The sequence below is a fragment of the Hakea prostrata genome, chromosome 2 (assembly GCF_041222555.1).
Source record: "Hakea prostrata isolate BN-2017 chromosome 2, UWA_Hpros_2, whole genome shotgun sequence".
NCBI classification, from domain to species: domain Eukaryota; kingdom Viridiplantae; phylum Streptophyta; class Magnoliopsida; order Proteales; family Proteaceae; genus Hakea; species Hakea prostrata.
In genome coordinates, this window is record NC_142601.1 from 11056733 (window position 1) to 11083172 (window position 26440).

The 26440-nt window shown below is 38.4% G+C and overlaps 1 protein-coding gene across 3 annotated transcripts in view; it reads left to right on the plus strand.

Annotated features, from left to right (window-relative positions):
- The first annotated feature begins 967 nt into the window (after positions 1 to 967).
- The window catches only part of LOC149023714 (phosphatidylinositol 4-phosphate 5-kinase 9-like), a 32834-nt gene continuing 7361 nt past the window's right edge, over positions 968 to 26440 (plus strand). The window contains exons 1-8 of one of the 3 annotated variants that reach the window (XM_089144219.1): positions 968 to 1071; positions 1289 to 1540; positions 4068 to 5482; positions 5737 to 5904; positions 6361 to 6526; positions 12318 to 12428; positions 12752 to 12939; positions 19268 to 19425. In XM_089144219.1, the coding sequence (XP_089000345.1) occupies positions 4206 to 5482; positions 5737 to 5904; positions 6361 to 6526; positions 12318 to 12428; positions 12752 to 12939; positions 19268 to 19425 (2068 nt within the window). In that variant the 5' untranslated portion in view covers positions 968 to 1071; positions 1289 to 1540; positions 4068 to 4205. The other 2 variants (XM_089144218.1, XM_089144220.1) reach the window with 2 other exon arrangements.

A 26440-nucleotide genomic window follows, 5' to 3' on the forward strand; every position in this document is an offset into this window, starting at 1 on the left:
TGCATAGAAAAAAATTTGGAATATCAAGTCTCTTTCCAAGGTAAATTCCTTCATTAGCAGAGCATTGCATGAAGTAATTGTCACAAATAGAGCTTTATTCTATTGTAATGCCAATTATACACTTCGATGTTTTTTGTATCTAACAAATGTTGAAACTATAGCCCATTTCCTCTTTCATTGTGACTTTGCAAAAGCTTGCTGGAAAATATCCCCACTTAGACTCGATACGACTATATTTAGAGGCGTTGCCATACATGAGTTGCTAGAATTTATTGAAAACAGATACAAAGATTTGAATCAACTAGAAAACGTACACTCTATTTGGGTTCTGTTGTGTTAGGCTATTTGGCTGTCAAGAAGTAATTATACTTTTAATGGTGTTTAGCCGAGTTTGTCAAGTACATTAGCCATTTTCCAAAAACTTCTAATAGATTTCGAACCTAATTCATATGACACAAATTTGGACCAGGCAAAGGAGAGGCAAGTGGTGAAAACACACTATCTGGATCCTATTCCAGGCCACTTTAAAATATATTGATGCATCATGGTTAGTTGCCACAAGAAAAGGTGGTCGAAGTAATATCATTTGGAATGGAGATTATCGACTTATTGTTGCTTGCCACGGTCAATCTGCCAAATTACTTGAATTTGAAGCGATTAGGGATGCTTTGCATTTTGCTTTTGATTTAAAATTTTGTTTAATTCAGGTGTTCTGTGACTGTTAATACTTTTTTCACAAAATCCCTTTCTTTCATTTCCTTCTCTTTCACCCACATTACATAACCACCTTGCAAACAAACGGTGCCCTAGTATTTCTTTAGAGGGTTATTATTAATTCTCTCTTTGATAGAAAAGAAAAGAAAAAGAAAATCCTTAATTTGAGCGTCAAAAAATTTCAAGTGAAAATAATAATGCCATGTGGGTAAGTGGAGGTGAGTGCGTGACCTGACTCTGCATCACCATCACACTAAAGACTAACGGGTGGCGACAGGTCAAACGCGGGCGTGGTTGGAACTCGGAAGTGTTGTATAGTGAGCAACAGGGACGGAAGAGCAACACGGGACGGAATTGGTAAGCTACGTTTTTACTTTCTTGTCTTGAACTCTAAAACGCTTTCAGATCATTGGCTCTGAAACATTAAAGAAAGGAAAAACAGGAAGAACAGCAAGGACAGAAGAAGGCAATCGGTGGAAATTTAAATTCCAGAATTCCCTCATTTGTACTTTCGCAAGTGCCTTTTCTTACCTTGTTTGCTTATTAACAAATGCCTACTTGTTGGTATTTCTAGTGTCTAGCTCTAAAGCTCAAGGGCGGTTCCTGTTCGGATTCGATTCGTATAGCCTTTTTGACATCTGTGGTCGTCAAAACCAGCCAGAAATTTAACCACCACTGCCTCTTCTTCCACCACCACCACCAGAAGAGAATCACTCCTTCAAAGCACAAGCAGAGCTGCCGTTTGTTGTCGTTCTTGTGGTTTCTCTACTGCTACTTCCCCTCTGTTTTCGTGTTCTTCATCATGCTTCCTTGGTTCGCACTTCAGGTATTATCCTTTAACCAAAAAAAAGAGTGGACGAAAAGAGAGAAACAAAACATTCTTATATTTTATGTATTTGGGTATTTTCTGTATTGATTAATTGTGGAATATGGTTTTGGTATGCGAGGACAGTTTTTGCAATTATAACTGTTGAAGTTGTTTATTTTATCTTTTGATTGTTTTGGAGTCTTTCTTTTAGTTTAGATGCTTGAGAATACTAGATTAGCGCTTCAATGTAGTTCGTCGATTTAGAAGGTGCTGGGAGAGGAAGTACGATATAACTTGTGGTTATTGAGTTCAGCAGATCCATGTGTGATCGGATGCAAGGTTCCTGTTAGCTCATCGATTTGATTACATAGAGTTTGATGCAATGGGAAGTTTACAATCGTTAAAGAAAGATTAGTTATGTGCTTATACTGTCCTTCAAGAAAGGGGGACGTAAAATAAAATAATTTGGACGATTCAGATCACCCATAATTTTCCTTTTCTTGACTCTGTGCTTGATTTGGTCTCCGTACACTGACTCAGTTTTTTTTATTTCATTCACTCTTTCACTAATATGGACTGGGATGAGGTCATTGATACTATCTGAACATTGTTATCATCTTCCACTATTTCAGCATCAGCTTTGTTCTTGTTAAAATTACCTTGGAAAGGCCATATTAATTTATGCATTGTTTATTTATTTTTTGTGGTGATTATTTTCATGCTGTGATGCATGACTGACGCCATGATGACGTGAGTCAGCGGTAATCCTTTTCTTCGTTTGTGATATTGAGGGGCAAAAGCATTCCTTTTAGTGCAAACAAAGTGTCTACAACATCTTGGTGTCAGAATGTTACAGGAAGGAGAAGAGACTGCAACTGGAACGCCATTGAAGGGAGGATGGGCCTAAATACATCATAACTCATGAGAAAAGTTTTTAATTAATGGAGAATCAGCACCCACAATAGTTCAAGGGAGATGCCAAGGAATTTTGTAGTGGTTTGAGATTAAAATGTAGGTGCCCTTGGTTTTCCTTGGCTTGGACTTTGCTATCAAACTGTTTATATGGGTTTCTCTTCTCTGCAAACCCCCCACCTACCCCCTCCTCATTATGCGAAACAAATACTAGTAACTTACTGTGTTGAAATTGAATGCTGAATTTTTAGTGTTTCACCTTTTAATTGGAATATCAAACTTAAATTCCTTTGGCATACTGGCCCTTGGGGTGTCCTCTGCTGATGTAGGATGCTGGGTGGATGACAAACATGATGACAAGTCACTACCTAGGATGAGGGGCTTGGGACCTAAGGCAGTTAGACTAGATCCTGGGAACGGGGAAAGAGTTGAGTTTGATCTAATGGTCTGGTCAGAGATTCAGGTAAGGATCAGGTTACAGAGGTGTGAAGGTGCTAAGTATACTCCCACCTCATTCAGAAAAGACTGGTCTCTTTAAAAATTAAAAGAACTGAAGTTTGAACATTCTCCTGCATGTCTATCCTAGGCTCAGGTTTATGTATAATGTTCAGTTAACTACTGTACACTATTGCATAAAATGAAAAATACCTATTATCTCTGTATATCTTTGTGAGTCATTTATTTTATTCTATATTACACTACCACATTTCATGTATTGTTTTACACTGCATGGAGCTAACTAGAGGGGAAGAAATTTTAGCTGAGTTTGACCCTAGATCAGGGTTGAAGAGGGAAGGACCCCCTTTTCTTTGAACATAAACTCTTATCCTCTCCTGTTTTCAAGAGAGGGCAAATGGCTACTTCTTTCTGTATGTTTTGAAAGGCTCAACTTTTTTGTGTACTTGGAGTTTTTTGATCTCTGGGTGCCTTCAGGCGACTTTCAATGCCTATATAATGGGTTACAGGACAGGCTTGGGTTCTTTGACGTTGGGAATGGTTTAGGAGTCCCCTATCTACAGGGGACCCCACATGAGGGGGTCAAGGGCCCAAAGGCCTACAACTATTCATGCTGTGGTTTTCTTACCACTTGTCTACTTTTGGTTTGCAAAATACTGTTCCAAAGCACTTTTAGAAAAAAACCAGCTGAGGCCCATGTTTGGAGGAAGTGAACCGTGCCTTTTTCACATTAGCTAAAGAGTCTTTTATGATGATAAAATTCAGTGTTATATATGTGAGGCATTTTGGTTGTTTCTCCATATCCAAGACATTTGTTGAGAGGTCAAGATTGTACCTATCTGCATCCTGTTGTCATCATTGCCAAGGGGGGTTGACAAAATGGGGTGTCTACATCATGAATTTTCCTTGAAGAGGTGCTCTTCTCTATGGTTGGTGTGTATTTATTGATATTTCCTTTAAACAATTCTAGTTGGTGATATTTTCATATGTAGAAATAAGGAGTACTGTTTAGCCTGATGTCTTGGAATTTTCCATTTGCTTGTTGCCATGGATCAAGCTCTTACTTCTCGCATTAACTTCATTTTTAGTTCATTGGAGCATTAGTTTGACTTTCTATAAAGCGGAAGTCATAGCTGCATAACCATTCCCTTACTGAATTCTTATTTTTTCTGGTCAGATAAAAAAATGAGACTGCTCTGAGAAATCATATCACGCTTTGTTTAAGATTCTTCTGTTGTATCCTAATTTATCTGCCAGCCTATGTGAACTGGTGAGCCTCATCCATAAAGCGGCTGAATCCTTTTGGATATTATGCATGTCTGGCTCTGTGGCCTTCACTGATAATGCAGGAAGGGAACTTTCTTGGGCAGAACGAACAAGGTCTCTTGATGCTATTTCATTTATTGACATAGAACAACCAGGTGTACTAGCTAATGGGGAAGCCTCTCATGCATCTTATGAAACCTCTGGATTTAGAGTTGGTGAGCTCTTACTTACTAATGGGGAATTGTACTCTGGGTCATTACTTGGTAACATGCCAGAAGGCACTGGGAAGTATGTATGGTCAGATGGTTGTGTATATGCGGGAGAGTGGAGAAGGGGGATGAGGAATGGACATGGGAAAATCCAATGGCCTTCTGGAGCAGTTTATGAGGGTGAATTTTTTGGTGGCTATATTCAAGGTACAGGTACATATATTGGACCTGATAAAGTAGTCTATAAGGGACGCTGGCGGTTGAATCTTAAACATGGGTTGGGGTGGCAAACTTATCACAATGGTGATGCTTTTGAAGGATCCTGGATTCAGGGAGTCGTTGAAGGTCCTGGTAAGTATACCTGGGCAAATGGAAATGTTTACATGGGAAACATGAAAGGGGGGAAAATGTCTGGAAAAGGAACTCTTACATGGACAAATGGAGATTCATTTGAAGGAAGCTGGTTGGATGGAATGATGCATGGATTTGGAGTTTATACCTGGAATGATGGTGGCTGCTATGTAGGAACTTGGACCAGGGGTTTAAAGGATGGAAAAGGAGCTTTTTACCCAAGAGGTAGCAAGTTCCCAGCTGTGCAGGAGCTTTATCTCAATGCTTTAAGAAAGCGAGGTCTGTTGCCAGATCTTAGAAAGCAGAACAATGGAAAACACATCCGTCATGCTTCTTCAATGGATATTGGGGATATTAAAGTTGGTGAGAACCAAGTTTCACATCGAGTGTCATCTGATAAGCTTCCGAAAGGCAACCTACTGAATTTGGATCAATCTCGATCTAAGAATGTTTCTTTAGAAAGGCGCTGGAGTCTTGAGGTATCCATTGAGAAAGTAATTGGACATGATATGTCATTGAGTTCAGGAGACTCTGGTTTAGAAGGTGACGAAAAGGAAACCTACACAAATCCCCCAATACTAGAACGAGAATATATGCAAGGTGTTCTGATTAGTGAAGTTGTACTTAACAATAGTTTTTCATCATCATCGAAAAGAGCAAGAAGGCGACAGAAGAAACTTGCGAAGGAGGTGAAAAAACCTGGTGAAGCGATTATCAAGGGTCATAGAAGTTATGACTTAATGCTCAGCTTGCAGCTTGGAATCAGGTATATTCCTCTACTGTAATTGTACAACTTGCTCTTATATTATATACTTAAAGTTCTCTATCTTTTTTATCTGCTTGGATGAGCAAACTGAAATCTTATTTAAGTTAAGAAGTGTAGCCATGTAAAATGCCTATATATGTGAAGCACAGATGCATAAAGAATGGATGTAAAATTGGAACCTGATCATCATCTGGGTGGAGAATATCTGGAGGGCTTTTGGATGAATATGCTTAACAGCATTATTATATGGTCAGGTACACTGTTGGGAAAATAACCCCAATTCAAAGACGAGAAGTTCGAGCATCAGACTTTGGTCCCCGAGCAAGCTTTTGGATGAATTTCCCTAGAGAAGGGTCACAATTGACACCCCCGCACCAATCAGAAGATTTTAAGTGGAAGGACTACTGTCCGATGGTTTTCAGGTCAGTGGTTCATCTTTATTCTGTGGGAACTGTCATAAAGGCTGATGTTTCATACTTAATTTCAGTTAGTGCAACGACTATTCCATTTGAATTGTTCTTTCAAATTATTGATTTCAGTTATCTAGCCTTGCTACTTTACGACAGAGAGAATCATTTCTGTATATTAAGGGTATACAGTTAAACAATTATTCTGTAAAATGTGCTTCTGTTAATTTGTCTAATAGTCTATTCTTTGAATTTCTTTTTGTTTATTTTCAAGTTCTATTTTTGAATTTGAGCTGTCTAATGAATTAATCCTGTGCACGTTGAAGGTTTGGTCCTCTTACCAAAATCTACTTTCTTTGTTCTTTTCTTAATCTGGGATTGGAAGGTCATTGTTTCCAGATTAAAATCTATGACATCATGGTTATTATGCCTATAATATACCTCCCATAATTTAATATGCTTTCTTGGCAGAAACCTAAGGGAGATGTTCAAGATTGACGCTGCAGACTATATGATGTCCATTTGTGGGAATGATGCTCTTAGAGAGCTCTCATCTCCTGGGAAAAGTGGTAGTGTATTTTTTCTGTCTCAGGATGACCGGTTTATGATTAAGACCCTTCGAAAATCTGAAGTGAAGGTGTGTCTTCCAAACTGTATTATACAAATACAACTTTATTTTGGGAACTTACGTGATTTTTCTTGCTGTGCTTACAGTAGATAGAGTATATTTTTGCATTTACTTAAAAGGTCTGTCATCTTAAATCAATAAGTTGGAAGCATAAGATTAAGTCATCTTGCTTCCAGGTTTTCAATTCAGAGGTTTTGAAAGAGTGGGGCGGGCTAAATAAACCAGATAGTTAAATATTAGCTGTTGGCTTAAAAGTATTCTCAAAATGACCATATTACCTTTAAAGAGGTAATATGACCTTCATACTCTTTTACTTAAACCTTATTTTCAGTACTACCATTGAGTTTATTCCCAATCTCTTGACCTAGAGAGAAATGAAGTGAGAACTGAGAAGAAGAACAGTAAATACGAAAGAAAACAGAGTGACGTTGAGAACATCTGAACTATGGATTCTATTTCTTACCTTGGATGGAATTGTGGATAATAAGAATTCTCAGTCTGGATACAATGCCCATGGATTGACAAATGCACTATTATGGAAACACTAAAGTAGGAAAAGGCACAAAATAGAGAAAGGAGTTACATAAGAGGAAAACATGAGATAGAAGTTTGAAAAAGCGAATTACTTCATCTTCATGTGATGAGAAGAATTTCTGAAAGGCCAAAATTTGGAGCGATGAAAATTGTTAGATTTGAGAACTCTACAATCTATGAATTAATGTATTAACCGTAGAATTTAGTACACAGTTCCTTCTTCTGGGAGAGATTAATTCAAGTTCTTTCCTGGTGACGAATTAATTCAAGCTTTGTGAAAGGGATATGGGCTGTTGGAGTTCATCGATTGACGTTTGCAACAGAGAAGGCTTGCTATTTCCAATCTAGGGTTTCTAACCGATTTGGAAAGAAATGAAGGACAAAAGAAGATAAGGGCATAAATGGTCTTTCATCAATGCCTTTATAAATAAGGGTATTGTTGTCTTTTTTTCTACTAACAACTCATAGAGCCTTAAAATAGTCAGGCTGGAGGGGGTATACATAATTCACATTTTTTGGGGGTGAGGGTGCACGTAATAAGGTTGAAATCCGACAGGTGCATGTACCTTAAGTTTAAAGGGTAAAATGTTCATATTACCCCTATAAAGGTTTATGGTGATGTTGAAAAAATATTGAACTTTAATGGCCAACATTTGAGAGACTGGGTATTTTCTTATTTTGGACCATGTATTGAAGGGGTGTACATACTTAGTGATTTTCGGAGGGTTGCATGCAAATCCGTTGTTTTCTAAGGGTGTTAAAGTCTTAAAGATAATATAACGTAAATAAGGAAGTTACTGTGCATGAGTAAGTATTCATGTGAACAGTACCTCTGAGTTGTCCATGGCACTGTTAACGTGAATGTTATTGTGAACACCGTAGTTTTTGACTTTAGCATACACTAAGATAACTCCATGCTGACAATAATCATCAATAACTTCAGCACATCATCTTCATGTCGAACAAACCATCCAACAATGAGAAAAATAGTTAGTAGTGAACAAGAACCGCATCTACATGTATCATAGTAACAAAAACATCAAAGGAACTCCAATGCAGGTTGAGTAGTAGTAGTAGTAAGTAGTCATTTTCTCTAAACTGCAGCATCTCCAGCGGCCAGATCACAAGAGGAAATCTCCCCAAGGAAAGATAAAAGTGTAGCTCCAATGGGTGTAGCCTCGATTGAATGAGGGCTAGGGATCAAGATCGAGGCTAGGGCTGCAACTGGGCCGGGCTGGGCCGGGCTTTTGCAATCCCAAGCCCAGCCCTATATGTTCTAATCTGAGCCCATTCCCGCCCTGACCCTAGTTCAGGGCCAAAGATTATTGTCCCTGGCCCTAAGCCCTACAGGGCCAAGCCAAGCCCATTCCCGCCCTAATTGGCCCTAATTGGGCTAGGTCGGGATGGGTTGACCCTAATTGGCCCTGACCCGACCCTGATTAGCCTTGATTGGCCCTGTCCCTAGCCCTGATTGGCCCTGTCCTTAGCCCTGATTAGCCCTGATTGGCCCTGTCCCGGCCCTAATTGGCCCTAACCTTGATTAGCATTTGTCCCTGGCCCTAATTGACCTTATCTTGGCCCTAGCCTTAATTGGTCCTATCCTTGGACCTAAAATATCAAATGTAAATTCATTAAAAAAAAATAATAATAATAAAAATAAAAGTATCATTAATAAACTAAAAATAAAATTCATAGAAATATAAGATAATTCAAGCTCATACAAAATGATAAAATAGTCAATAAGTTGATAGTGTTGCTTTAAACATAAATAAATTCATACTCCATAATTTTATATTGATCTCTAAAAGTCTCTCATTGCTTTGATGATGGAAATTGAAAACCTCTTCCATTATTTTGGTGATGGAAATTGAAAACCCCTCCCATTGATATCCTTATTCAACAAAAAAAAATCATATTCAAAACTTTGTTAACAAGTAATTCAATGATAATTTAGTATTGATATTTTTTTCGTAGTTAAAGAAATTATATTATATTTTAGTTACAAACATGGCTATCTGTCCTTAATAAGTTATTTTTTTTTCTTCTTTTGAAATATCACATTGGAGGCAAAAGAAAGATGTCAATATTCATGATGAGAAGTTAGGGGTGTAGATTTGTTAGATGTTAATTCTCTATATACTAGCTTTTATTATTTATAATATATTATCTCGCCTTAATCAGAAAATAAAAAAATCAATAATTTTTTGGAACTAAAAATGATTTAGTTCGAAAAATGAAAATTATCTTAAAAATAATATAAAAAGTGAACTCATAGTCTAATATGATAAAAATGACTGAAGGTAAAAGTCGAGACTTAGTGTTATATCAATGTTAATGTGAAGATTAAGGTAAAAATCTAATACATGATTAGGGTCAAATTAACATTAAGACTATAACCAAAATTAGGGTCAGGATCGGGCCAAAATTTGGTGAATGCTTACTACATTGGTAATGAAGATATAATTTATTTTTATTAATTTTTTACAAAACATCCAGACTCAAATTAGAGCCAAAATCATGGGCCTAGATCAAGGCCAAGATCAGGGCCATAATTAGGGCCATAATCAGGGCCAAGATCAAGGTCAAGATCAGGGCTAGAATCAGGGTCAAAATCAGGGCTAGAATCATGGCCAGAATCAGGTCCAAGATTACGGCCAAAATCAGGGACGGGCCAGAGAGTAATCCCAGGCCCGCCCTTGGCCCTAGTTCAGGGCCTGAATATTTTGGCCCTAACCTGCCCTTAGGGCCAAAATCTTTAGCCCAAGCCCTATTCCGGCTCAGGGCGGGCTTAGGGCGGGTTAGGGCCGCCAGGGCCAAACTTGCACCCCTAATCGAGGCATGAACAATCTTCAAATTATATCAGCTTATGTTAATTATTATTATTTATTTATTTATTTATTATTATTATTGTTATTACTTTTTTAGGTAGTGGGTTTGGGGGGGAGGGGTGCTTTTTTTTGTGGTATGGGCTGTGATGGGATGTAGAAAATGGTAAGGGTTGTGTTTGGTTTATGTAGTAATCCCCGTTAATCTCATCTTGGGTGGTTTGGTTTGGTTAGGTATCAAAAGGGTTCAAGGATACTTGGCCTATAAGGGGATATGTGATGTATTCCTTGAAATTGTTTGGTGGGCCTTAGAGTTCTGTATTTTCTCTGGTACTTGGATTAGACCTAGGTAGTAATCCCTTGGAAATGCTTACCAAGTTTGGTAGGATTCTAATGGTTGAATTTCAAGATATTGAAATTCTTGATTTTGTGGTTTGAATTCAGAGTTTCAAACCAAGAGTTGGGATATCTAGAGTATGGATGGGACTTGGATCAAAGGCTAATGGAGATGTGGGGATGGTGTGGTTCACATCTGAGATGAAAGTGATGGCTCGTTTGGGGTTATTGGGTCTCTTGGTTTTAGCCTTTTAGGGTAAGGAAGGGATTGGAACAACAACAACAAGCCTTGTCCCAACTAAATGGGGTTGGGACAATAAATATAAATTAAAGGGGAGGAGAGAAAGAGTGGATTGATGTTGGCTGCCACCTACATGGAGCCTTGTCTTAAACAGTGGAAGAGCTGTACTGGATTGATGAAGGTTGTATATCACAACTGAATAAGGATTTTGCTTGACTTCACAAAGAACCTTTTAACAATGATAGGCATTGATTTGGCAAGGGTTAAGAACTTCATTCTAAGCAAGAACAGTAAAGGGAACCAGAGAACAAGCTGCATGGGTGTAATTTGTCATAAATAATCAAAGGAAGGGGCACAGCTGTTTATAGCCTTACAGCTGAAGTCCTAATAAAAATAGGAGGACAACTAAAAGAAAAAAACAACTCAAACTTAACTTGGGTTTCATAGTCAAACCTAACGAGGATTATTACATGCATCAGCCTCAATAAGGACTAACTGAATAAAGTGCATTAGCCTTAATGAGGACCGATTAAATAACATGCATCAGCCTTAATAAGACTGAGTATGGCTACTCAGTCCTTTGGTACTGCTTGGGCTGCGGCCTAGGACTTGTCTGTGGCCTTGGGCTTTGACGTGTTGTAGATCCTGGGACCTACATCACAATATCTGCAGACAAGCTCTTCACAAGGAAGGCAGGTGGTAGGTATCATTCTGCTCAAAGCCTCAAATTGAGGTCTCTAAGGCAGAATAGGTTACTGTTAGACAAATAAGTGGCATATGTTATTGTGGCCCTAGTAAGTAGTTGTTGCTGCCAAATGGACAGTAAGGTCACTGCAGATTGAGTAGGTAGTTATTGCTGCTGTAGAATGCCATCTTTAGATAAAAATCTTGAGTAGCTGGAGAATAAGTAAGTCTTAAATCTAATTCTTATTTGTAGCATTAGACTTGAACAAATAATGGCAACCAACTATCAGCGTCTCACAGGATGATCATCACATGATAGGACTCCAACAAGCAAAAATAGCCCTGCAACCAAATAGTAAGATTCAAAGCAATGATTTCCATTGCACCCCTTCTCTGTAGAAATAATCTCTAAGAAGTAAGATTCTTGAAATTAATTTCCAACCTCTTGTCATGATATCAGATGATACAATGTGGAATATATATTGTGAGGATTAATGGCAAATGTGTCCAATGGGAAGGATTAATGTTATAGGTGGAATTTAACCGAAAATGTGCAAGTTATGGACAAGGAGAAAGAGGCATGGTGTCAGCCATAGGTAATCAGAAACAATGACAAGCCATCAGATGATCCCAGTTGCTGTCCTTGGGTTGAAGTTTGTACATCTTAGGCAGGATTCCTGCATGTCATTGCTTCTTTGGAAACCTTTAGTACTTGACGGTTTCAAAGCTTGGAAGAAGGTGATTCCTGGTTTACTCTCAAATTAGCTAGGTCTCTCTAATACTAAGTTAATACCCTAACTTTTGTGTTAGAGGGCAAATGGCAGGTCATGCTAGATGAAAGGCAGGGCCACGCAAAGAAAGAAATAGCGGCAGAACTGGAAGAATATTTTCTACGACCTATTCGCCATGTTACTGCTAGTAACTTAAAAACCAAGGTGTCCAGTATGCAATATTCCCTCATATGACAGTCATTCATGAAATTTGTAGTATACTCTTACAACCTACCGTTCCAACTTCCAACACTAATCTTGCTTTTCAGACTTCCTCTTAAGCCTATGAAATCTTCTTTTCATATTACATGATCTACCTTGGTGTCGATCATTAGCATCGTGACATGCTTATTTATGATGCTGTTTGAACATCAGTGTTTTTCATGCTGACCGGGATTCTGAATGTTTAGGTTCTTATAAGGATGCTTCCCGATTATCACCATCATGTTCGCACACAGGAAAATACTCTCATCACCAAATTTTTTGGTCTTCACAGGATTAAGCCCTTGAGTGGCCAAAAGGTAATGGAAGAGCTTCTTTGTTGTGGTGAAAACTAAAACATGTTTATTCAATTTCATCATGCTTCTACATTAGGCATAAAAAGAAATTGTATCACGCATACAAAAAGAACAATAAAATACAGAGGGAAATAAAAAGGGAAAGAACAGTTTTGCACAGTTAACCACTGAAAGTAACTCTTTAAATTAGAGCAAGCAAAACAAAAAGAGAGAAATAAAAGCAGGTCACGTAGCTACGGAAAATGTTATGAATTAAATCTCACTTTTCAGGGCCATATCTGGCACAGAAAGAGTTGATCACTTGTGACCCGCTTCTGAATTTGCAGTTTCGTTTTGTGGTAATGGGCAACATGTTCTGCACAGAATTAAGGATTCATCGAAGGTTTGATTTAAAAGGTTCCTCCCTTGGCCGCTCATCCGAGAATGTTGAAATCGATGAGAATACAACGCTTAAAGATTTGGATCTGAACTACTGCTTTTATTTGGAGCCTTCTTGGCGGGATGTTTTATTGAAGTAAGGGAATTCTTAGCTTATTCAAATTCCAAGCACATATTTATCAGTCTTGTGATGTAGCCATCTCATGTATGTTTTCTTGTTAAGTTGTGCACTAAGACATTTCTACATTTTTCTGGTCAAATATGAGTCTATGAAATTATTAATTGTGAAATAACATAATCTGTTGGTTCAGAAGGCTCTTCATTTCTGTTCCTTTTTTTTTCTTTTTAGTTTTTTGGGTAATACTTAATTTCTGTTGCTTGACTTTGAGATAATTAAATTCATTTTACTGGAGCATAGGTATTTATTCCTGTGTTTGGTCAACTCTAGGATGATATAACTTCATTAGGTTTAAGGGTAAAGCACAGGACCTTGAATCAGAACGAGATCAAAAGTGGGCTTTTATTTTTTATTTTTAAAATGGTTTCAAAAGTCAGAACTGGAAGGGTTTCTAGGTTCAGATTGGACTGAAAATTGGTTCAAATGTTGGAGTGCTGAGGTGAGGTTTGATCCGAAATTGGAATTACTCTGACATCTGGATCTGTATTCTTAAAATCTTGGACAGTTGAGAAGAACTAGGAGTAGCTGGCCAATGTGATTTGAGAGTTAGGGACTGGGCTTTGGCTTCAGTCTAGGGGCTGTGATGAAGTTGCTGTCAACAAAATTGAATGAATTCTAAGGGTAGAATGAGAGGAAGTAATGGTTGCAGGTTTTACGGTTTTGGAAGGAAGCTAGGGATTAACAAATCTGATGTGACTGCAATTGGATTGAAGACTGTAACAAAGCAAGGGGTGAGATAAGATGGAGGCGACCAAATGGGTGGACTTGACTAAGGAGAACCTTGTAAAAACACACATTGCTTGTTTTCTTCTAGAAAATTAGGTGAGTGAAAGCACAAAATCCAAATTTATTCACTGAAATTGTAGTTGACACTCCTTTAACATTAGCAGCTTTGAATGGACAATTACTTCAAAACGCAGGCTGATTTGACAGCCAAAGCAAGTGTATGGACTTGAAATGGAAAATGCCAACAGGCTTCTTAGACTTTAAACAACAAGAAACTAATACTTGGATTTTATACACCAAGAGATCAATTCTTGGACTTCAAAACCAAGCACAAAGAGCAACTTCTTGAAACACCATGGAGCTAATCAATCTAAACTTCAACATTAGACAAAGGTCTCTCACAGAGAAGGAAGGCAGCAGCAGCCAAGCTGACAATCAGCAATTTTAATGAGGAAATTCGTGATCAATAATAGGTGCTATTACAATCTTATTCAAAAGACTCAAAAATAAACTCCTAATCTGCAATGGAAATGCCTAACCCAATACTTCACCCATTAAGTAACTTAAACTAGCTAGGAAACAAAAGTAGCCTCTGAATAAAGTCTTAGTTACGGTCTACTAATGTCATGCCCTAGTCACATGCTTACGACATAATCGGTTCAATTGACCTAAACCAAAAACATTCTAATAAAAACTAGGTAAATAAGCTAATTTCCTATGTGGCCTAACTACCGATAGTTTTGGACATTATAATGGGGACTGAATAGAGAAGAAAGACGGATAAAGATCAGGGGAAGAAGGGGAAATCTTAGAAAATTCAGTCTTCAAGAAGGGGAAGAGGAGGGAGAAGAACACTCATAATTAGAAGAAGAAGAAAGGGGGGGGGGGGTCTGCAAATGCACAAACCTTAAGCTTTGCTTCATTTTTTTTTCTTCTGTTCCTAAAGTCTTTTCTTTTCTATTTGCAATGTAAGGGCCTACTTATAGCTGGGCTAAAGCTTTACAAGATATAGAAACCTATCCTATTACCAGTGACAATATAATCTTATGGAAATAGAAAGTAATTAAAACTAGAAACTACTAGGCTTTATATTTCAGCCACATGCATAAATAACTAAATTAGAAACCACTGAAATAGAAACTAAGTAAGATCCTAAATCTCCCAAATAAAGTCTTTATGTAATCTGATCTTGGGCCAACAAATCCTCTATGGAACATTTCCTAATAATGGGCTGTGCACTGTTCACGTGAACAGTATTTTGGCTTCTTTTTGGCCTTTTAAAAGACTATCTCTGGCTTGAGCTGGCCTGGTTCATTGCTGGTTCACTTGGTCCTGGTTCCATGTTGGTTGTCCTGCATCACATTAAAAATGGTTTATTACAATGAGAATCCGTGGAATAAAAAGCCCATTGCATATTTAACCCTATAGGAGGTTTTTTCCTAAGAAAGAAGCCCATTTGGGTCATAAGTTGATTCAAGTTGATCCTTAGCCAAAGGTTATCAATGAATTAGATAGGGATGCAAAGTGGATAGGACAATCTTAAATTCTTAGTGATGTGGCCCTTGATTGAGGGGGATTAACTAGGAGCCTGTTAATCAAGATCACTGCAGAACCAATCAATCCAAGTAAACCCAGACTGAGTGTGAGGCCCACTTGAGAGTTAAGGTTTGGATTAATGGACTACTAGTAGGGTTATGTGGAGTCGATAACAAAAACTTTTAACCTTATTCCAACTAAATGGGGTCGGCTACATGCACCTAAGAGAGGCTGAGATAGGTAAAAGAAAAAGAAAAGGGAGTTATTTTGTTGGGGGTGGAGGGCATGGAGTTAAAAGGAACCTTAATAATGGAAAAAGTCAAAGCAGCATCCAAGGAACTTCCTGTCCTGCAAGAGATCAGGATTACGGGTCCTTGTCCTCCGAATTATTCTCTTTGCAATCTCTCCAATAGTCAATTAAGGCCTTCTCCTACCTCTCTTAGATTCCTCAAACTAAAATTGGTCACTCTTTCTTACGGGTTTATCCGTAGGTCACACTAGGGACACCTTTAGACTAAAACATGCTCAAGAAACACTTCACAGCCTTCTTCCTTCCCATTCCCCTAGCCTGTGGCACCCCCCATCACAGCCCCTTTCCTCCCTCTCCCTACTCTGCGGCAACTTCGTCCCTTCTTTCCCTACACGTATTCTCCCGATCCCCTCCCATTCCCCAAACCTAGTTCTTCATTCCCAGCCTCTTTTCTTCCTTTCCTCCTCTCTTCTCTCTTGCCGCAGCATTTTTTTTTCTTCCAGATTTCTAAACCTAGGTTTCCATACCTTCTTCCCAGTCCATAACCTTGATCTCCCAAATCCCTCATCTACTTTCCAGCCCCTTAGGATTCATATGCCCTCCCCTCCCTTCACCATCGACCCTAAGTTCAGCCTCTATACCTTCACGAAACCCTAACCCTCTTTCACTCATATCTTTGAAAGCCTTCATCTAAAACCTATCTTCTTTTAGAATCATCATCCCCTATCCCTCCTTTACCTTTGGCCTTAACCCTAGCTTAGTTACCCCCTAGAAACACCAAGTCTTAATAAACCCTAATTTCCTAAACCCTAAACCTTAAGTTCAGATCTGAATTTTAATTTGCAGCAAGGTTCTGATCTGGAGCCCATTAAACCCTAGGTCCTAAATCATACCCGCACCTACAGGTCCCATTCCTACACCCGAAAACCAATTTGAATCCACCCTTCACCTAACTGCAGGGTTAGAAAACTTAAAATCTATTGCTGATTCACTGAATTGACCCTAAAGGTTAAATTTGGCATTGGGGTTTATATCACTAACAAATGTCTTGGGTTTTGTTGGTAGCTTGAACTGATCCATTACCCTCCACTGCCACTCTAAGGAGTAGCTGAACTCCTTTGAACAGTGGATCATTGTTTGAGATCTCGGTCTAGACCTAGATCTTAGCCAGCCAAAAAACCGAGACCTGGTTATTTTTTTGAGGGTCAACTCGAGTGAACTCAGGGGCCCAGGTTGGGCTGAAATTTGGTGTTTAGCCTATGTTAGGCCTTTCAAACACAATGGTGGCCTTAGATTTGTGAGAATACAAGTGTATATATGAGTTCCAATTCAACCCTAACTTTGACACCAAAATGCTAAAGGAGTGAATGCTGACTTATAAAACATGAAATACACAACCATTATTTGATATAAATGAAAAAATACTTACACGTTGACTTGTTTTTGTCGGCAGTTAGGGGATCACCATGTTCCCAAGTAATGCCAGAAGCACCACTACCACTCCCACATTCAGCCATTTAAATTGATACATAAAATAAATATGTTCATAATATCATCAAATACATGTATATATTAAAAAAAATCAGAGTATGTACATAAATCATTCACATACACTAATTTATTCAAGTCTAAGCTATTATACTAATGTATATTCAACAACCAAAAACATTAAACTAATGAAATTATGTTTTTAGGTTAACTAAAAGCATATAAAAATAATTTTTAATTCATGAAATACACATTTTGTTGTAACAAACAAACATAGCATGCTTATTTTAACATGATTGTATTTTTAGAAAACACAACATAGGAATCATAAAAAAAATAATTCTTTGTAATGAAAAATAGTTTTAATTATTTTATTAAATTTGAAAATTAAAAATAAATAGCAACATTCATGATTTTTTTGGGTAAATCTTACGAAAAAAATTTGACGCAATGAGGTTGTTGACCTTCCAATGGAGTCTTAACATATATTACAATTATCTTCAAGACATAAATATTTTTCATGATTTATAAATTTAATTTCTTACAAAAGTATATTCTTTTATTTCAAAAGTTCAAAAATAAATTAAAAACTGAAAGGTAATTTTGGTTCCATGAAAGTGTAGATTGGGCAAAGATACTTAGCATGCATTTAATCCACATCCAAACACCTAATGTAGAACATAGTATTTGAAAAAAAATGAAATTTGGGAAGAAAAACTCACCTTGCTTGAAGAATGGCTTCAAAATCACTACATCCTTATTGATTATTTGTTGTAGATGAGCTAAATGGAGTGTCGATGCAGTGTAGGGGAAGATCTAAGGAGTTTTCCAGTGAAAAATCTGGCCAAAAGGTGAAAAACAAGAGTTGGAGAAGAGTTTGAGTGGGAGGAGTTGAGACGAGATGAGATATCTCATTTCAACTCGACGAGACCAGGTATTTAAATGGCATGGCTCAATTGAGATCCCGTCAAATGAAGATCTTGACTCGACCGAGATCTCGACTGAGATTTTGAATTCTTTTAATTTTGCAAAGGATCTCGACTCGAGGTCTCCCAAAACAGAAATCTAGGCCGAGAACTTGCTAGACATCAAACCATGCAATGGATCACACCAGGTTAAATGTTGGTCATTGGTTGAAAAACTCAAATCCAATCTGTCTCTCAGCACAAGCATGCCCATGAAGGATGATAGTCCTAGTTAAGTTGTCTAGTGTAGGATATTGGGTTTTTGTATATATGGCACCCTCCTATGCTAATACTATATAATACATCATTGTAACTGTGGAAATAATTGAATCCCTTGGATCATCAATGTGACCCCCAAGCTTCTTATTTATAATAATGTGAAATATTCAAAGTTATATAATTACCCTCACTAAACAACTGAATGATAATAACTTGAACCACTACTTATAATTAAACCAACCCACAAATAAACCAAACCAACCAACAGTAACTTAACAACGATAACAGGAGGGAGAGTCAAACTTTTTGATGGTGCAGTTTAATTAATACTATGGTTTTGAGAACCTAATTTGTGGCTAATGGGCTCAACTGATGCCTAAAATTGAGTTGACTTTGAGATAAAAAGCTTACTTACTATTATTAGGATTGATTTTCAGGATTAGCAGATTAAAAGGAATAAATTTGACAGATAAAAATATATATTTCAAATTGCAGGAAGAAAAACAAGAATTTACGTTTTTGTGATGCAAGGGAAAAGTCAATAAATTTTTTTTCTTTCTTTTGGAGAATGCTGGAACTCAAATATTCAATGGAATAAAAAAAACATTATGATCAGAGGCTGAACTAGAGGGCATGGTTAGGAGAAACAGTGGTCTAATAAAATAAGGGGATGGATTACATAAGTTGTGAATAAGAACTTTCAAACTCATGTCATTATTCTTTTCAAAGCAACCACAAAGCTGCATTTTGCATTTCATGTAAAAGATGAAATACGATTGGAAGTGACAATCAGCAGCCCAGAAAGGGTACAGATTTGGTAGATCCTAGACATGTCCTACAGCCATAGACCATCATGGATTATGTTAGATGCCCTGTGGTTGACCATCAGAGTCCATGGCAATGGAACCGGAACTTATGCAGGAAATCAATTTAACAATTCCTTTTGTTTATGTCAATTTTGTACCTACGATTCTTGGTTATAATTTTTTATTCCTTTTTTTTTGTTTTTTTTCTCTCTTTTCCTTCAAGTTTATGTGTTTCATTTGATAAAATTGGAACTATGATCACTTGTAAGTTTCGTCTTCTTGTATTTTCTGTGCAGGCAGATTGAGACTGATTGTAAATTTCTTGAAGACCAGCGAATAATGGATTACAGCCTTTTGCTTGGTGTTCATTATCGAGCTCCGCAACATTTGCGTTCTGTCCTATCTTATCATCAAAGTTTGTCAACAGATGGATTAGGGATTCTTGCAGAAGAAGGTATGTTCAATAACCGTTACATATCTAGGACTTGAAACCTAGAAATTAAATATGTTATACTAAATGATCTTGGGTAGGATGTGATGTCTTTGCACTTGGGAGGGGGACAGTCTAACCCCGAGTCCAGATCCTTTCCACCTAGGTGGGCTGTCCACCTATCCTCCCGCTCTCACAATGGGTCTGACACAAGCCTGCCTGTGGAACACGGGCAGGCCCATGTGTGGGGTTGGTGGGGTGGGAGGACGGGCTGTTGGGTGGAGAGGATCTGCACTATCTAACCCCTCAAAATATCTTTTTTCTTATAATAATTTTGAGAAGCTTCAAGTCTTCTTCTCTTTTTTTTTTTGATAAAGTGAGTTTTCTATTAAGAGAAAATCATTCCATAAAAGAGCCTTCTCCTAGAACCCTAAGCCAAGGAAGGAAGCAAGGAAAGAAAGGGGAAGGATCCTACGAAGGAAGGCATTCCTTCCTAACCAGTATCCCAAGCTGCAAAGAAACCCAATTACAAATTTCATCTATGTTTCATGATTATCATAATTTCCATGAATGGCATTTCAAGACTAGGATAACATCTATATCGGTTTAATTCTCTCCAGTAGAGTTTTTCTCCCTTCCTTTTTTTTTTTTGGTGGGGTGAGGGCTTGGGGTTGGTGGGATTAGTCAAGATTTATGTGCAAGAGTAAGAGGAAGCTACACCATACAAGTCCTGACCTCTTGTATACCTGATCAAACAAAACTAGTAGTGCAACTGGCTATGAAAAGAACCAGAAATAGGGTTTGAAACCAAAATCCCTAGAAGAATCTTAGGGTTTTAAAATCTAAATTTTGGAAAGTAGATGGCTTGAACTGCACTTGGAAAGAAGGAGATCCCAAAAACTCACAGCAAGATATTGGAACAATTGGGTTTATCCCAATTAGGGTACCATAGGGCATAAGAAGTGCTTGAAGACCTGATCAGATTGAAATTCCAGTCAGTATGGTCTTGAAGAATAAACATAATCCACTGGCTGGATTAGAAATAGAAGTGGAAAATAACCTTATAGGATGAACCACAACTTTAACTTGAAGCCTCCAATCGATCTTGCATAGTCGCACTTTAGTTAAGCAGTAAAGTAGGAAGTAGTACCCAAGTCTGTCGTTGAAACATTTATTGGGGTTTAATCTGGAGTAGTTAATTTAGTCTTGGATTGATAGATCAAATAAAGGGATGGGCCTTGGCACCATGGTCAATGGCCCATAGTTGTAGCCCGAGTTGAAGGTACCGAAAGATCGTCTCAACAAAAATTGTTGGGGTTAAACTGCATAGCAAATTTGTATCCCCGGACTCTACTCATATAGAAACCTTTGGCACTGGTTTGCCCCTTTTATTGATAGGTTAAGTAGGAGCCAATTCTTCCAAGATCTTGATCATAACCAACTTATGGGACATAATAGGTTAAGTTTAGGTAGGTTCAGTTATGTGTATGGTACAGTTTGCAATGTGGGTTAAAATGGAATATGGTTTGTGGCTTTGGTGAGTAATGGAGATTCTAATAGTGGTTGGGCTTAGCTGTTTCAGATTGGGTGGACTAGGTGATGTAATGCAAGGTCTGGTTTGCTCAAAGTTGGTATTTGGCCTATTTTAGGTCTTCTAACACATTGGTGACCTTAGATTTGTGAGAACACAATCCAAAGTATGAGTTCTACCTCGACCCTAAAATTAAAACCGAAATGCTATAGGAATGAACATGAAAGGTTATAAAACATGAAATATAGAATTGTTAGGACATATAAATGAAAAGCAAGGGATAAGATACCTCAAATAACTTAATAGCTATAGAATTCCATCCATATGAGTACAATAGAACATCACTTTATTGACCATCAAGAATACAACACAACTATCATAAATTCAATATAAGTCAGAAGTTCATAGCAGAAGCGTTGGGTACGGCTCATGCTTCACATTGTGTTGCCAACGACCTTCCCTGATGAACATAGGAAGGTCTCGGTGAGAGGAGGCTGAAAATCCGGCAAAAAAAAAGAACTTTGGGAAGCTGTCAGTGCGTTGGGAGGGGAGAAGAGGTGAGACAAGTTAGGATATCGACCTATTTTGCTCGTAATGTGGGATTTTAAACTAGTGGGTGGACCAAGATCTCAGTCGAGTTATTGTAATTCAAGAGTCTTGCTAGATATTTTGTCTCGAGATCTCAAGAAACCGAGATCTCACAAGTTCTCATTCCATGGGGATGGTTTTGGTGAAAAAAAGGATAATATATTGTGTATCTTGGTTTTAGGAAGGTAATGGTAAGGTATTGGATAACTAAGGTTTGTAGGAAATGACATGGGATGCACTAGGATTGATAGGAAAGGGAGGGATGAATTAGGGTTAATATGGGTATGGTTTTGGGAGAAGTACGGATAAATCGTGAGGAAAAAAATCCCTAGGCGAGATGGGTTAGGATTTTATCAATTAAAGAAAAGGGTGGGAAAGGTTTGGGAAGCCTCCTGTTAAGGGAAAAGGAAGAGGAAGCTTGTGGTTGGGAAAATTGGGTATGTCTTGGATGGATCTTGGAGAAGATCTTGAATCTTCTTCTTAATCTTTCCTTTCTTTTTACTCTTCTCTTCTTTTCTTTCTTTCTTCTTGTTTCGTTTCTTTTCTTGCTTTTTTTTCTCCTCCCGTCTTTTCTTTTTTGTTTTCTTTCTTGTAATTCTACTGCCAGAATCAAGAAAATAAAATGAAAGAAGAAAAGTTGAAGAAACAGAAAGGGGGAGACAGGGGTTGTTGCCGCAAGATCCAAGAAAATTTGAACTGCAGAAAATTCTGCAATCCAAGAAGAGGCCGTGATGGATCTTGGTTTTCTATGCTGTTTGCAGGAATCAAGAAAGAAAGAGAGGGGATGAAGGGAATGGGGATTTGCTGCTGCCACAAGGAGGAAAGAGAGGGGGAGGGGCTGGGCAAGGCTGCGATGGGGTAGGGTGGTACTTGTCAAAGACTGAAGATGCTTGTTGGAATTGCAGAACTGAACTTAGAACCTTGAAGAATGGAAACTTAGACAACCGCAGGGTCCCCCTCAAAGGAACCCTGCCAGTACCTCCTTGGCTGCAATAGTCTCAATAATTTTATTCATGAAAAACTGATTTCTTCTGTAGTAGGCATGAGAATATATAGCCTTTACAAGACTCCAACTGCAAAGAGACCTAACTTGACTCAACCAGGGAAATCAACTAGGGTTTCGTTTATAAGTTAGGAGACCCTTTACGAATAAATAACAGCCACATATGACTAAAAGAACTTAAAACAAAGGACTTAATTATCATAAAGAGTCCTAATTAAAAGAAAGACTCTCTATGATACAAGAACTCAACTACTAACTCAATCTAAGAATTCAGGCCATGACTGGACGTTGAAAATTAAAACAGAAATTCTGAAAATAAAATAATCATCAAACTAGGGCTGGAACATGATGAAATTGCCCCTACAGGGTTTCAGCCAGCCCTGGGTGCACCATCTTGGTGGGTTTCAACAAGGGGTTGAATTCTTGTTCACATCGCTAGGTTAGGTTTATGTTCTAAAATGGGGGGTTTCTGATATGGGTTGAAGGTGGGGGATATTTGGTAATCTTTAGAATTGTGTTTGGATGATCTAAAATCGTGAGGACAGGGTGAAACCAGAATCCAATGGAGGTTGTATGGTCGCTCTCAAAGTTTAAGAGGATTTGGATGATTGATTATGAAGTTATGAGAATTCCTGATTTTCAGGTCGAAGAGTTTGGTTTTCAATCAAGAACTGATGGATTCTAGGGTTAAGGTTGTCAGAATGGGCTGAAACCTGGGGACACTGATACAAAGATATGATCCTCTAAGCTTTGGATTTGGATTGCAAAATTGGAAGATATGGAGTTTCTTGTTTTTCGGTTTTAAAGAATCCAAAAATCCCCCCCCCCCCCCCCCAAAAGAAAAAAAAAAAAGCTGATAAGAAAGGGGGAAGGGGTGTGGACCTAAGCTTACCTTGTTTTATTTATGTATTTATTTAATTTTTGGTGGGATCTCTATTTATATATAGTACAGGTACCCCAAAAGTTACAGGAACAGACCATTCTCAACCTTCTCCGGAAAGGTCCGAGTAGAAGGAAAAAGACAAGTTGTAAAAAATTCCCGGTATGAATGTTGTAACTAGCCTCCTTCTTTAAGTTAAGGCCCACATCCGAGTTGGAGTGGAGATTCGAAGGCTGAATCCTCATACACTACAGGAACTTGGGTACTACTCCCCTGTAATAGAATCCACCTTGTATGTTACTCCCCAAGTAGCCTAGGCTTTGGATGTGACCAAAAGGCCAGCTCAACCTATTTCTGATCAGACGATTCTTAAAGAGAAAACACAGCAGAACTGAAGCAAATACTCAATATTTAATTTTATATAGGAGCTTTATTTAGGGGCTGGATATGCATCAGGAGTCTGCAGCATATGGGTTGCATCCCTTTAGATAAGCTTTGTAAGACTGATATAGACCCCAAGGGAATGAGGTCGAATATCCAGGATCTAGTAGGGAACCAGCAGTAAATTTAGGGTTTCTAAACCCTGTGGTTGGGGTTTCCTATGGCTTTAGGGGGCTTTAGGGTTGAAAAGGTAGGTATATAGAGATCTGCCAGAAGGTTATAGGAAGCTTGAACTTAAATCTGATCTTGATTGTTTTTAGTTTTAGATCCAAAATTCCTGGGGTTAGGTTTTGGAAGAACTATAGTTTCAAAAATTTCTAGGGTTTTAGGGGAGGGAAAGTGATCCTAAAAGGGGAGGGTTTTTCTGTTGTGTGGAGTGGGAGATATAAGAACTAAAGTTTTGGGTAGGAAGAAGGATTTCAGCTTTTAGGGTTTTTAGTGGGTAATTAGGGTTAGGATTGGGGTTGAATGCTAGACGGGGAGTGTGGGTTGTGAATCTAGAAAGGAGAGAGAAGTGGTGGAGGGAATTGGGAGATAGGGAGTTTAGTGTTTGGGGGATGAAGAAGGGGTGCCACAGGCTAGAGAGAGGGAGAAGGCTAGGGTGCAATGGAGGTTGGAAGGGAGGAAGGGTAGGGATGAGCACTTCCCCTTTTTAGGAGATTAGAGATGCAAATTTTTTTTTGAAGAAAATCACCAACCAAGCTCCGCAGGCTCTTCCTGCACATGAAACTCTAGTAACGTCAATCAAGCCTCACTCTCTACTGTTACTCAATAATTTAGTTCATCGAAAAACTGATTTGGTTATAAGCATAGGCTATGTATTTATAACATTTATTGGACAACTCCTACTAGTATTCAAATTTGAAATAGAAACAAAAGGGGACTTCTATTTAAAATAGGACTCCTTTGTAACTTCTCCTAGGTTGACTCAAATGACAAAATAAAAGTAGAACTAGACTCCTATAATATTCTATATTTAACCAGACCCAGAAGGACTCGATTAGGATTATCCTAAAGTTCCTAGAATACCCTTGGTGCTAAAAATGTGCTTTAGTACTGCTGGCAGTGCCACAGGCTGCTGGTCTTGCATTGAAGACCTAAAGGGATACCGTATAACATATTAGAACCCTTGAAAGACAGACCTAAGATCGGTGGGTGTTAAGAGATAATATGATGTAACACGATAGGGGAAGTTCCCCTAGGCCCTATCATGATTTCCTTATTAGTCTAGGTCTTTGGTGTTTGTTTTCCTTATTGGTTTTTTGGTTTAGATTTTGGTTATAAGTGTCCTAATGTAAGTGAGTTTCTACTAAGCTTAGGCTTAATTAGGTAAGCATTAAGAGTTATATTTGAGTATCCTTTTGTAATTAATTCCATTTCAGTTTATTATAAATATGTGCTTGCTCGTACAATAGAAAATAGAGATTCTATTGCCCAACCTCGTTCTCCAATTATTCTCTCTTCTTCTTTCTCAATCTATCTTTCTTCTTCTCTCTGCCTCAAACTTGTTACCAAGGTGCGAAATTTCACCCAATTTTGGTAGGATTTTGACCCCCAATTTCGGGGGTATTTAGGTCATTTTGGGCCAAAATTTGGTGTGTAGCCTAATTTGATGCCAATAAACACACTGGGAGTGCTACTTTAGCCTAAAACATCACCTAAATGGGTGCTTGATCTGCACATACCCGACTGTATACGGGTAAAACTAGAACTCTGGAACATTATTTCAAACCAAAATAAATATGCAAAGATGCAATAAATTCGGAGATCTTCATCTATTTGCAATAAAAAGACAGCAAAGACTCATTATACAAGTATACAAATACAACTAAGTATATACTTGTGGTGTCTCCACCTCCATCCTCCATCATCTCAATACCAAGTACCATGGTTTGGTCGATCCATCTGCTGCGAGTCCTGTCTCGTGCCAAAGTGTGCTTCTATGATCCCCTCCTCCATCATATTTCACTCGATGACATTTCATGCTGATGGTTCTTGAGGTACTGAGAAACTGTAGCTTTGTAATTGGCGTCATTATTAATACAAGAATACTCTCATCAGGAGGGCAATAAGAATAGGGATACAGAAGAGGCTCTGCTGGGTGTGGTGATGTTGGTGCATATGGTGGTGGCATACCGTACCCATATACTACCTCCACAACTTCGGTTGTCCTCAAGCCTCCAGGAGGGATAATTGGGAGACCCCGATGATCATAATCCCAACCATCATAACGCCCATAAGTGTGGTCCATGTGGAGCCTCTAAAGTCATCATAGCTCATGGATGATCCATCACCATACCCATAGTAGTGCGAACTCCTGAAAGATGGGTATGTACCATCGTCTCCATGAGCTGGAGTGACACCATAACCATAAGCCCCACAACTATAAGTAGGTGTGGAGCCTACGATCTCCTCCAAGCTTATGGATCCCATTGCTCTTGACAAGCTGTCCGTCGGATCGAAATGGTCGTAGTATCCATAGGAGCCATGCAATCAAGTATCGTTAGTATAACCATGGCCATGCATGTGTTGCTGCTGCCTCCCATGGCCCCCTGCCCCTCCTCAACCTAGTGTAGCTCATAGTACGACTATGATG